Source organism: Vanellus vanellus, assembly GCF_965231255.1.
Source record: "Vanellus vanellus genome assembly, chromosome: 16".
Lineage (NCBI taxonomy): Eukaryota > Metazoa > Chordata > Aves > Charadriiformes > Charadriidae > Vanellus > Vanellus vanellus.
The window spans coordinates 2,009,527-2,023,614 of NC_138921.1; the positions used below are offsets into that span (position 1 = coordinate 2,009,527).

The window sequence follows — 14,088 nt, forward strand, 5'->3', positions numbered from 1 at the left end:
CAGGGGCAAGTAGGAACTTCATCTTGGTCAAAACCCTCTGGATCGTGGTAACCAACGTGTGGACAGGAGAGGAAATTTTAAAGCTCTCCCTTGAAAATCAATCATGGGCAGATCTGTCCGTCAGAAAATGTAAGAAAATTAATGCTGGACGGGACATCCATGCTCAGAGAGAGTGATTGCCTGTGCGCGTACCAAATGTGGCACAGTCACGAGGCTGATTAAAGGTTGAATTGCATGATTTCTCATGCAAACAAAAAGGGCAAAGAACGTTTCAAAACAGCGCTTGGCTGAGCACCTGAACGCGACTCCTCATCTTACAGCCCCTGAAACCCATCACAGGTTAGGAAGGTTTTGATTCTCAGTGGCAAGAAAAATTGTAGAGCATGCTTATGAAGTCAGTGGCCGTAATTAGAGCAAAAATAATAGCCGATAGCTGAAAAGCTTGAAACGTGACAACGCTGAAGCCTCATTTTCCTAAACATTTCTAATCCTTGCACAGACAGGTAGAGTTTTCGGTTTCCTTTGATGCGGGTGGTGACATGAAGGAAGGCAAAGGGTGTGTACAGAACTCTGCACTGTGATCAGGAATGCCAGCACTCTTAGGAGGGACCAGGAGGAGGTTCTGCGCCAAGGACCTGAGGGATGCCAACTTTTAGAACCCCTGTGAAAAAGGCTCTGAGGAAGTTTCCACAATTTCACGCAAAAGACATTGCTACAGTTTAAACTCCTGGTCCTCCTGTGTCCTTTCAGCAGCAGTTTAGAGCATGGCGTTGAGACACACGCTTCTGTTCTAGACAACAAAAGCATCTTGCGTGTGGGCTGGCAGATGGAATCCAGCCATCGCGTATCACACAATGCTGAAAAGTGATGGGGGGGGGGGGGGGGGCAGAAATTCAGGCTGAAAAACCAAAAGAAATGTAACTAAGTGACAGAAGACAACGAAAATGTGAAACTGGAAAAACACGCAGTTGGGAAACCTATCAAAGAGATATAAAAGGCTTTGTATCAATAGTTGGCTGAGAAACTGCAGTGGTGTAATGGAAACTGCATTACGTAGCACTTGGTACTAGATATTGCTAAGCTAAACATGGGGAAGAGCCGACCACGACTGTGCAGCTACAGCAAAGGGGAAAAATATAATCTGCTCTTGAATTACAGACTATATTTACACATATATGTAACTGCATCTGCAGACCACCATTGGTAAACTCCTGCTTTTGCTAGTGGAAAAAACCAAAACCATTTATATGCCGACTTCCTCAAAAAAGGACCCACGCTCATTAACTACCTCATGCGCTAACAGGCGGTTTACAAACCTCTGTGGTCCTGTAATACGGATCTAGCAGCAGTTTGGCCAGCGCCACGATCTGGGGGGTTCGGTCCCAGCCGTCCGAGCAGTGCACCAAGACTGGTCGCTGGTCTCGGTCCACGGCATGAACGACGAGTAGCGCAGATTTCAGAAGCACGGATAAGTGCTGCAGCCATTTGGTACTTTCCAGAGCTGATAACCAACTAGAGGAAAACAAAGGAAGACAGTTTTTGCTCTTTTAAAATGCTTTCAGGTTTGGCTCTTTGAATTTATCAAAGCAAAACTCCTATTTTAATAAGCTGTGAATGTCATTCTTGAATATTTTTCATTTACTTCTCATTAACGCTTTCCCAGATTTATAAGGAACAAAGCTATGCGTGACACCTGAGGAACAGCCAGTCTCTGGTATGTGCTTTGCTGCGTAAGATTGCAAGAAGCTTAAATAACATTTGCTCAGACAAGAGCATAAGATGCCACCAGCAACGGACAACGTACACGCTGGGGGGTAATCACAGCTTTCAGCAGCCTCCACTGTCTCCCGTCCTCTGAGCTGCACATTCAGTTCCCCAGCGCTCCCAGTATCACTGGCACATCTTTGGATGCTGCTGTATGCTCCTGACAACTCTGTGCTTCCATGAAAGGGTAGAACCCGATTCCCAGACTTGACAAGGCATGCTGTAGGCATCTTATGACTCTCTACCCTATGAAAATCTACACATCCAGTTCAGTACGGGTGACCATTCTGGATCTACTTTGAAACCATGGAAGACTCTTAGCAGCAAATGCCAAACAGGGGAAACAGGACCGGTGCAACTACAGTGACCTAGAGAAAACCCAACCTCAGAAGCTCCTGAGACGATGGGCCATTGGAAGCTAGTTATCCCACAGCACTGGAGGGCTATGAAATGTGTCTCCTGAAAGGACATGATAAATGCGTGAAGCGCACGGAACACCACTAGAATTTTCTGAAGGAGAGCCAAGCTGTAAAGATTAAAGATCCAGGAACAGCAGGTAAGCCAAAGTGCTGGCACTCAGAAGCCCACCTGGAAGTAGTAACATTCCAGTATCAATACTCAAGGCTACACTATAATCCCAGATTTCATTTTCCAGGTTCGCTTCAATGATAATAAACCAATGACTTCCTTTAGCTCAAATTCCATAAAAACAAAAAAAATAAAGCGTAGAGTTATTACACAGGAAAGTCACCGATGGAAAAAACTCACCAAGGGAAAAAAAACCACTGAATTTCAGTTTACTCATCAGCAGAAGAACACAGTTGCAGAAACGTGTAAACAAAGGCAAAACCCACCAAACATCCACTTACTTTCCTGGATCTGGCATTTGTGTGCAGAGCAAACGCAGCGACTGAAAGCTCTTCCGGATAGAATGAATGTTTGCCATCCCCATGAACACCACTTCACAGTTTGGATAATATTCTGTAGGGAAATATCAAGAGAGAAGGAAGAAACAAAAAACTACGCTAAGTTTAATTTCTAAAAGAAGCTTTTTCATGAAAACGAACCCCTGCTGCTGTGGGCAGATGAAATAATCTGTTTACGAATACTCTGTAAGGAGAAGTCAGTGCTTGGAGTTCGGTAGGGATTCCGGACATTACAACACAGCACAGCAAAACAGGAAAGAGTTAGCAAAGTGTCTGCGTATTTATTTTCAACGTTTCACTTCACGTTACAAAAAGCAGATACAAACCTATGGGAATAGTAACATCACTGCGCTTGAGCTTATAAAATGTTTTGAAAAAGACTGAGAAACATCATAAGAGACTGCGAAGCATAAGCAATATTTAACCGATAACTTATGGATGTTCTTAAATTTGGTAAACTAACGTATATTTTTATAGCAGTTATATAGTCCTTTTCCTAACCACTCAATAAGGCTGAAGCATTACTTCATTCACTGCTTTATTCTGAGGGTTTTTTTTTTCCCCATTATGAGGAACAAGCATCACACCCGTGAGAAATAACTCCAAGCTCAGGAAAACAGCAGACAGACGGAATTCCTGAGCCTGCCGTCAGATGTTGCTATGGGATGTGCTCGGGCAGCTCTGCGCTACTGGGGAGGCAGGATCCGTACGGACAGAGTCCCCTAGTCAGAGGGAGCGCCCAAGGTGATGCAGAAAAATACTAATTCGATCGTCTTTCCTGGATTTAGCTTTCTTCTGTCCTGACGCTTCCGTTTGCACAAAAAATGATGATACGATAGCTAAAATAACCTTTTCTACAAGAGAAAAAAGCACTACTCAGGATTCAGAATATGGGATAATGAGCGCCTGCACAAGAAAATGCAATAGTCTCTTCCAAGAGCATGATCAAATCGAAATCAAGAGCAATCAAATCAAAATCATTTGATTCCTTAAGTGGTAACAGCCCAACAAATTCTGGCCCAAACCAGAACTCCCTGTTAGTGAGCGACTATGAAACTACAGTCAGAAGCGACTGACAGTAACAGACAATTTGGTCTTTTTACTGAATTACGTTATAAATAAAATAAAGCATAACATCACTGAATTTTTTATACAGAGAGAGCAAAGCAAACTTGGCAATACCTGGAGGAAACTTAGCAGCAAAAAGGAAGCACTTAACGCAGGTCAAATTTATCGAAGGTGACAAGCTGTTTGGAAATCTTCTACAAAGAATTCAAGAACCAATATATAGGAAGAAAATTAAACTTCTTGTATACTCTGCTTTTCGGGTTTGAAATTTTATATTCTGATGATGAGTTATTTAGTACTTTTGAGGTCGTAACTGGAAAATTCATCTTTTCTTACTGGTGACTACATATTAAAGTGCAGCTACTGCAGCAAAGACCAAAACAAGAGTATACGGACAAAATAGCTTTTGTTATCTTATCTGTAGTTTTTCTGTCCAGTATTTTTTTCTAGATTCTCCACCCATGGAATTTTAACAGGCTGCATTCACATCCAGTACTGGCCATAAAATAATATCTTGTTTATAACACCAACAATTTACAAGTGCCAAAGAACACAGAAAGTGATAATCGCAAATGTGTTACAAACGCATGATGAATCCGGATTTCAGTTGCTTTGGGTTATGATATAAATGCGGAAAAATGTTTCAGCTTTAGAAAAACTGCTGAAAAGTTGTATTCTGCACAACCATTCTAGAATATTATTATCCTCTACGGCTAGTGGATTTTTACAAGTTTGTTAGGTTTTTATTAGACATTAGCAGACAGGACACCTTTGTCTCCCTCTGGTTTACATATTTGACTCAGCAGGGGAAAGGTAATCAGCATATTCCACACAGTTCAGCATTTGCTGAATGCTGTTACCAGCTGGTTTTATGCTCTAAGAAACAGACTTAATTAACAGCTAAACCTGTCCTTTTGAAGAGCTGTGTGATAGCTGCAATGATCCAGAACTTTCGTATAGATGAATAGCGCTTGCATCCACGCGGTCTGTTAAATATGCAGTACTGAAGTGTATCAGCATAATTATATTTGAGCAAATCCCTTTGATTAACTTAATAGAAAACCGAGAAGAACCACCGCTTACCTGGGCACTCACAGCCTCCACCTTTGGCTCTGTTGGCCACCGCTGCTGCGTAAGATCGTGCGTCTAAGATCAAAAGCTTCTGAGGCTGGATTGCCAAACTCTCTGCTCCTGAAGCATTCGAGATTGAGGAATCTGGGGAAGAGGATACACAAGGATGAATAATGGAAAGGATGCTTCTGACATTGTTTACAACAGTGATTTGCTCAAGCCCCACAATGCATGCGCGTTGCGCATCCAGAAATTGGAGAACACCTGATTAAATACAGAGGATTGAATCTGTTACAGTAGATATAAGAGATAAAGCTTTTACATAAAGCTCTGCCCTTTACAGGAAAGGAACAGCGACAAACTTACCAAATTCCACATCAGAGAGGTCCCCTCCATTGGAGAAATCTCTGGAACAATTTCCATTCATTAATTTGTTACTGTTGGACCTTGAATCTGAGGCACAGGCTTTGGCTACAGACTGGACAAGGTGTTCATCATCTGCATTCCTCCACCCCCACCAACTGACCTCGGGTTGCCCACAGCGGGAAATAACCGCTCCATTGCTCTGGTGCCTGAAAAAGAAAAGAATAGAAAGAACAGTGGCGCGTAACTTGGAAGAATCAGGATGAAAACCATGAAGAATTAAATGGTTTACTCCAGTAGTTTAATTCCTGTCGGGGATCTGTCTATCATTCAGCAGCTATCCTCAACCTGTGATTCAGTGGCGACGTATTCCACGGGCTTCCCCTCAAAATGCTGACTGTGACCACACAGTCACTGAAAGGTAAAAGTCAAAGCCGAGGTCAGTAAAAGAAAACAAAGCCTTTTCTTGCTCAATATCCTTGCCTGTTGGCCAGTGAACATTTTGGAACAGCAGATGAGGCATTAAAGAGGTATTCAACACCTGCTGGATAGTCAGGTCTACTGCTGTAACATCAGAATAAATGGGAAAGTTCAATTTAACTCATGCAAATGTTAAAGCTAGAAGACAGGAGTAAAATCACAGGTTCATTTTTTGATGTGATTTTTAAAATCACAACGTACCACACTAATTAATTCTGAAGAGCATTACAACTTTGGGAGGAAATACTGGCAGAATTTGGCACGCCTTCTGTCGGACGACATCTAATGGTAACCCAATACCTTACTCTCGTACGCCGATGGCATCCCTTTCTAGGCATCACCCGGGACTCACTGGAGGTGGCCCTTCCATGCTGCAGAACCCCATCTAGAAGCTACTGTATTGTAGGTATCGTTTTCAGCTAAAAGGAAAAGAGCCTTTCGCATCTCAGGATGCTTAAATATCTGCCCTTTTACTCATTCTGAAGTTTGGTATTAGCATCTGTTGGAAAGCGGTGGCTCTGCCAAACCCTTTTCAGCTGCTTCTCCTCAACGCGTGGGTCTTCTCCACCCCTCTTCCCGACGCCCTTTGGGTAGCGTTTCATCTGCTGCCTCTCAAACACCGACCGGATCTAGCAGAAGGGTACCAAGGGGCGGATGAAGAGCAACAGCAGCTCTTATGTGGAAGGCACCAGTGTGGTGCTCCCCAAGCAAGTAAATTGTGCTACAGACACCTAAGGAATACTGAAAAATAAATACTATTTATTAACAGAATATTTGTCTTCTAAAATGTGATATAAATTGCAAGCACTCCATATACTGATAAAACTTCAGAGGACTGGCAAATGGAGTACAGAAATGAGCCTATCAATAAAAAAAATACGTCAGGGAGATAACTGAAGAATGACCTAACTTGAATGCAGCTTTCCTCTTCCGGGGAGTGGCATTAAAAAGAAAATAAATTTTAAAAAAAACAGATTTTTTTAAAAATGTCTGAAGAGTTAGTAGTTATTTTCTTAAATTTGACCTAGCTTCTTGTATTACGCATAAAGAATAGATTTGAAATAATTAAAACGTATCCAACCGCCGCAAACATCCTCTGAAAAAGATTTAAAAACTCCCCCCTGTAATCTGTTATAAAAAAGGCGTATTGAAACACGTTATCCCTGTAATTTCACTTACTGCCTCCATGCCGGCACATCCCACTGCTGCCAACGGAAATGTGATTCCTCATTCCCTGAAGTGTTTACATGTGGCATTAATGACATTCTCCTTGACCTTGGCCAGCAGCGCCCTCCCGGCCGGGAGGGCAGCCCAGCCGGCGGAAGGAAGAGCTGCAGGTGGAGCAGCCAAGGCGGAGAAGAGACACAACTTCTCTCAAGCCCCGCGGCCAGTCAATGACGCTGAGGGATGGGACACCTAGAAATATCCACTCCCTGCCCCATGGCCCTTCCGAAATAGCCCACCACTACGCCTGTTCTTCTCCATTTCAGCAGCCGGCAGACACACGTCCCTTTAAGCAAAGGTGCCTTCGGGCATCGCCGTTCTTGCTCCGGATCCCACCAGAACCCCATATTTATAAAGTATGCACAGGTCCTATACGTTACAATGCAGCAAAGGATTTTAGAGCCTTCCTGCAAACGAGCTGGCCATCTCACGTCAACCAAGAGTTGTTTAATTCCCTCTAATATGGCAACTGCACGCAATGCTGAGGGTTGCGACTTAGCCCCGAACAGGAAGAGAACCCACCCAAACCTGTAAATGTTAACTTTTTTTTTTTTTTCCCCTCTCACCACTCTCATAAATGTTTATGGAGGTGTGACAAGCCGGTTTATAATTTGTTGTCAGAGCTGTCAAGCGCCTGTCAGGTGCCGAGCAGCCCCAGCGCTGCAGTCCCCGCGGGGCACAGCGGTAGGCGGCAGTGCCTGCCTCCGGGACGCTCATTCAAAAGCAACACTTAGAGCGGGTGAAGACTCCTCGTTGCAAAAACTTAAAATTATAAAATAGGTTGTGATACGGCTATTTTTCATAGCTGGTTTGTAATTGTTTCATATAAAATTCCTTCTCTGCGAAGAAGCGACCGACGCGCTGCATTAACCGAAGCAACGAAAAGGCGATCTGAATGCCGCGGCATTTCCACCAGGTTGCCAGCCGACTGCGTGCAAGGGAAAACGTGTTTCTGCTGGAATGAATAGCCTTCCAGAAACAGCTCTATTGGTATCAAATTAGTTCAGCACAACATACATGCCAGTCACTGAAAGGGCACCTAGCTCCTCGGTACGCTTGCACAAATAACAAAAGAAAATAAAACATCATTATACATGTAAGAAATCTATTTTGAACACTTAGATACGCTCATTTATTTTTCCATATGTTCTCCCAGATTTCATTACTACCTGCCTGCGGAATCGTTTTCAGAGGTTCATAAACAGTTATATTTTCATCTCCGGGTTCTTGCCTCCTATTTATACCACAAATAATAAAGAATCATTAGGTCATAACTTGAGGTTTTTTGATAGCTGTGAAGCCCTAACCCTCCCGAGCCTGCACAAATATGCAACGTTCAGATGTACCAGCAGAAATCAGCAAACAATTCTATTTACGGTAATGTCGGAGGTCTGAGGAATCACACTCATTCCAACCGGACTGGCCACGGGAACACAAACTAGCAAATAGCTTAAGTGTGATTCCGAGGTCCCCAGAGATAGAGCCGGGGGTAAGATGGTGTCACTCAGACCTTCAGCAACCAAAAAAAGAGATGACAAAAAATTAAAGCAAACCCTCCGCTGCACATTTCCTAACCCTCTAGAGACAAAGCAACACGCAGCCTCCCTACAGAAACCAAACAGTAAATCACCATTAGATAACTGTAAGGCCTTTTCTAAAGCGTTGTATAACCGTACGATGTACGGTACGCCTCTGCACAGGCTTAATCTTCCTTGAGTTCGAGCAGCTTTTTGAGTACAACAATAAATCCACCAGGTCCTTGGAACTACAGAGACAGAGAGGACTAATGAAGGTTGGAATAGATCCCGCCGTAGCTCTACTTAACTGCTTGTACTTGCAACTGAAAAAAAAAAAAAAACAACAAAAAAAACCAAACCCTTGCTGCAATTCACAAATATAATTCAGCAAGTGCGGTACACGGCAATTGTCTGTTTGCTTCGGCTTCCCGTGCTGGCAGAAATGCCGCCTGCATGGGTAATCACCTCCCGCAGCGGGCGAGAGAAAAAGACACCTTCAACATTGCCGAGCAGCTTCTCACGAGTTCAGGACGCTGTTTATATCACGTACAAAGTCCTCTTTATCGTCTCTCCACAAAATCCAAACAGGCTTCTCCCCAACATTGATTTTTCTGGGACCAAAACAGCTAAGCAACAAAACCCCCGGTACAGGGCTGATTTATCTACATAAATACGTGCCGAGATTTTCAAAAATTGGGAACGGAGAGGAAAAACCGCAGAAGCCGGGGACGGGATTTTTCTAGCAACCTGCTCGTCACACAGAAGCCACGCTCCTGGCAGCCCAACCTCAGCCGAGTGTTTTTGAAGCTCGCCTCTGAATTCAGCCCGCTCAGCTTTTCAGCCTGCGCGTACTGTCACAGCTCTCGTCTGCTTCACGAGAACAGACAATGAGGGGGTTTGTTGCCAAGTGTCCGCGTCTCTGCGCTCTCTCTCTGTCACAGTGTTCAGAAAAGTGTCTGAGACAAGTTATTGGAGGCATTTAAAAAAAAAATAAATCATTATTAGTTTCCCCCCTCCCCGGTAAAGCAAAAAGAGGTGATTTGTAAAAATGTGATCAATAATGAAATCAATAGTCCCCAAATCATTTTCAACAGATAAAAAAATGCTGAATGAGCTTTTGTCCCTTACTCCTCCAAAAGTAAGAAAAAAAAAAAAAAAAGCTATTGTTACGGTAACACATATAGAGAGAAAACTATACATGGATTTCCAATCATACAGATCATCAACCACCAGCTGATGCGAGTTCCACAGAATGATGACCGGGATGTCTTGAAAAACCTATTACTAAATGTCAAGATAAGGAAAAAAAAAAGAAATCAAAAAAGAGAAAAACTTTTCTCCCACTGATTTTAAGATTACAAATGAAAAACTATGCGGTAATTTAACACGTACTTTCATCAGAACTGCAGAAAATGGAATGGCAGGGACTAAACAATTTCCGTCTATGAGGTCTTTTGAACATTTAAATCACTCTCCCGTAAACCCCAAGAACGCACCCTGTACCCGAGAAGGCAAAGAACGTGATTTCCTTCTGCTGCGCAGTGGTGAAAGCTGGAGGGATGCTTCCCTCTGCTAAAAGCGCTCGCAGGTGAGGTGTCCCCCAATTACGTGGCAATGGCATAAAAGGCACAAAGCAGCTGAAACAGTGCTCAAGGTTGAACGCAAAACCATGTATAAATTACACTATTCTCTTTTACACACATATATAATATACATACTTATATGTACTACCATAAGACTAAGTACCTGAAGCTGTAAAAAAAAAAAAAAAAACCAAACCAAAAAAACCAGCCTATGCTGGAAAGCATTTCCCCCCTGCCCAGAGCTGAACAGAGGATGGAGCAATTCCTTAATGTTCAGAAAGAGCCTTTGCTCACCCCTTTATTATCTGGAAGAAAAAGGAGAAAAGACAGGAGGATTTAAAGATAACGGTCTGCTGCCACAAGCTAATTTGTTCCCCTTTCATAGAACAAGAACTCTTAAGCGAGATAAATAATGTCTCTTAACTCTTGTACACTTGCTCCTCCGACCCCGGCCGTGCGAATTTGGCAGCTTTACTGGTCTCCGAGTTTAGCACGTCACTCGGAGAATGGCTTTTCCTTTCTGGCTGTTTAAAAGGAATGGGTGGCTGGGCAGACTTCATGGAATTATCAGTATTCATTATCTTTTTAATCCCTTTGTCATCTGATTTTTTAAAGAGATTTTAAATATTTATGGGAGGATAACTACACCAGAAAAGTGGTTAAGGTGACAGGTTCCAGAATATTTGAAAAAAAAAAAAAAAAAACCAACCAAAAAACCAACCACAAACCAAACAGATGCTGAAATGTGTTTCTTACTAAAGAAGCTGCCAAAAAGCAGTATCTCAGAAAAGCAATTTTGTTATGAAGAATTGCTGGACTCAATCTAAGGAAGAGACTGTCTGATTAAAACTATCTAAAATATGTAGACAGGGCTAACACGTACATTCTTTTGTAATTTCCCTTAAATAATTTTGGGATTCGTCCCTGTTTATACTGCAGTCTGAGTATCAGCCAGATGAGAATGAGAGAAAAACCAAAGGAGTAGCTAAGCCAGAGATGCCATTTATCATTTCTTCAGCTCCGTCGATGTCTTCATCTTACTTTTTTTCATTTTCGTATAAAAAAAATAAAATCAATCTTAATGGAGGTGACCGCCCTAGGAATGACTTGCAGGAAATGCAAATGCCGAGCGCTCCCGCATTATGTGTTTGGAATTAAAAGACACAGACCGTTATTCCCACTCAGAGTGAATGTGGAGCAAGCCTGCCATACCTCATTTATGGCTCGACAAGAGCTGTCGCGCACACTCTCGGAGTTGCGAATAGGTATAAAAGAATGCACGTATAAGCAGCAAATGTAGAGACAAAGAGGCCACGCTATCAGGTCTGAACAGGTCATACTTTGCTGTCTATTAAATACAGGTCTGAACGTTTTCCCACGCGAGGGGTCCCTGTCATCCTCCTTTGATATCTAAACCCTTAGGGCAGTCTGTGTTTTGTTCCGAGGTCCCGTTCTCTGCACCGCTTCTGGGATCCTCCTGGAGCAGAGCAGCAGGACCTGACGGCAGGCGGAGGGCCGGCTGGGTCAGCTCAGCACCACTCCTCCAGGCAGCCCCCAGGGGACCACGCCAGGTTCTCCTGCCCCTTCCCACTTCTCCAACTCTACCCTGGCAGGTCCTGAGCCTTCATGCAACATCCCTCCACACCATGTTATACAGGCAAAAATACAGCGAGATGCAAGCTGGACCTCTGTCAGGTGCAGCGAGGGGACATCCGGGGCCCAGAGGGGCCTGAACACCTTTCATTCAAGCCGAGATTCAGCTTTTATTTGGTAGAATACCCCATTTACAGCCTGGTGAAAGCTGTTCCACCCGCGAGAGCCTCACCTGTACACAACAGCAGGGATACGCTTCCAGGACCGAAAGCTTGCCACGCTCTCTAGCTCTTTATCTGTGATCCAGGCGGGAACGATGATTTCCTGGGGGTAACTACCGCAGAGCCTGCGAGAAAAGTGGTGCAAAGGGTTGAATGGAAGCAATACAGCACAGTTACATGCGTCCCAGACAGCAAAATAAGCAAAATAAGCAACCCGACAGCTGTTCATCTCAGCAAACTGCCATTTTGTTAATTCCTCTTTCATTGTACGTTAATAAACTCCTCGTCCATATACACAAAAAGCACTGTAAACATCGAGGTGCATAAATGCATTTCAGAATTAGAAGATTCAAGCTGGTGCTCTCTCGGGAAATTCGCACGTAGGCGATTTTTAACTCCAGCTGCTGAAATAAAATGGACCACAGCAAAGAAATTCCCCATCTCTCCGTGCCAAAGAATTAACCACTGGATTTGTGGGTCACAAAACACAGAAGCAGAAGCACTCTGGGCTACTGCATTCAAGACAGGAAACTTGTCTAAGTATGAAAAAGTACATTGGCTAATCAACCCTCGCCAAAGGCAGGAATCTGAGCGTACTGGCTTGTGTTTGACTGGCTAACCGGGACTTTCTTCTACTAGATGCACCTCCTACTCCACTATTTGACTAATAACGTCACGGATTGCCAACGAGAACAGTGCAAGCAGCCAGGAGTGAGCACAATATGTTGCTGAATCAGAAATCACTTCATCCCCAGTCCATCCCCTTACAGAGACGCATTTGCTGCACAAGAAGGACAGACCTGAGCACGTGTCTAAGGCCGTTCTATTCAGAAAAATCTATCAATCATCCTGAAAAAATGCTCTTTTCTCAAGTGCTGGCCACAGGAAGGAAAGGAGTAGTTTGTGTCACTCTGCTGCCATACGATGGATAAAGGTGGGGGGGGGGGTGTTCCCCTTTTTCTTTAGTATTAAATATGTACACAATAGCTATTTTTTCTTCCCTAGATTTTTAGAGACCAAGACAGATACTCTTCTTGCAGTGACATCAACTACCAGCTGCAAGTCGTTATCCTGCAGACAGAGCAATGAAATCTGTTTTATCACAAAGCATTACTGCTGGTTTTGCTCCGAATTGGATTAGGGATCAGGCAGTACAATCTGTCCTCCCAGCCGTGAACGGAGCAACACCTTTCTCTGCTCCAGCAGCTAGCGAAGAGGACATTTGGCTATGCTTTCAGGACCACAGAAAGTGTTTTCTCTTATTTTCAGGATCTGCAAGCTTCAGACTTCCAAACCAACTTTTTTTTTTTTTTTTTTAAGTCTTTGTCATAAGTTAGAGAATAAGACACAATAAAAAATGTTTTTAAAAAATGCAATCCAACTCCACTCTTTGGCCACTTAAGACTTCCTCCTTCCTTCCATTAGAAGGCTTATTCTCCAAGAAGTCCTCCAGCAAGCACATCAAAATCTGCTATTTCTAAGCCTACAAAAATTGTAACAGCTCATAAAATATTAAATAGTACTTTAAAAGCATATTTTTTTCTATAAAATGACAAAAAAAAATCATCATTCTAATTGTCCCTTATTAGGAACTGTAGAATTTGGAAAAAGTTTCAGTAATCTGTTACAACAAAACTGGTGTTTTGAGATGCCATTTGGCTGTGAATCAGCAGCCCACATAACTTACTTGTACTTCTCATTGATGTTGGAAATCCTCCAGGCATTGTTCATATCAAAACCCATCCGCTCCACTTCATTTTTAAACCTTGAAGTTACGTGTTCTCCTGGGTATCAAAAGCAGAGAGAGAAAATAAATGCGAAATAAGAAGCAAGATTCCTACCTTTCAAAAGAGCTAGAGAAAACCACCACTGCACTCATACTTATTAAAAACTGAAAAGGCAAAGGAACGCTCCAAAAATACCATCTACGTTTCACAGCCTTATTTTGAAAATCCGTACCAGGAGACCCACAGCTCGTGCTGAAGGCTCTCCCTGGTCAACTCTCCAGAAACGCCAAAGTCCACGAAGGACGTTTGCTCTGAAATGACCGGCTTCTCTACATTCATATAAGAAACAATAACGCTGCAGACCGGAACCGAGCACATCAGCCAAAGCAATTTCGATCCGTCAGAGTGGGAAAACACTAGTAGTTTTTCTTTTCTGAAGTTCAGAAGAATTTCATATCAATGAGAAGAATGCGAAGCTCTGGTCTGACTGATAGGTGAAGGGGTAAGATATGGAATGTGGTCAGGAACTTGGGCAATCGCCATTTAGAGCG

The 14,088-nt window shown here is 43.1% G+C and overlaps 1 protein-coding gene across 5 annotated transcripts in view; it reads right to left on the reverse strand.

Annotated features, from left to right (window-relative positions):
- The window catches only part of MTMR3 (myotubularin related protein 3), an 84,593-nt gene that overhangs the window by 16,267 nt on the left and 54,238 nt on the right, over positions 1 to 14,088 (reverse strand). For all 5 annotated transcript variants that reach the window (XM_082491691.1, XM_082491690.1, XM_082491689.1 and 2 more), the window contains exons 9-14: positions 13,498 to 13,594; positions 11,822 to 11,935; positions 5,196 to 5,401; positions 4,842 to 4,973; positions 2,634 to 2,745; positions 1,317 to 1,512 (exon numbers count right to left, since the gene is read on the reverse strand). In XM_082491691.1, the coding sequence (XP_082347817.1) occupies positions 1,317 to 1,512; positions 2,634 to 2,745; positions 4,842 to 4,973; positions 5,196 to 5,401; positions 11,822 to 11,935; positions 13,498 to 13,594 (857 nt within the window). The remainder of the gene's footprint in view (positions 1 to 1,316; positions 1,513 to 2,633; positions 2,746 to 4,841; positions 4,974 to 5,195; positions 5,402 to 11,821; positions 11,936 to 13,497; positions 13,595 to 14,088) is intronic.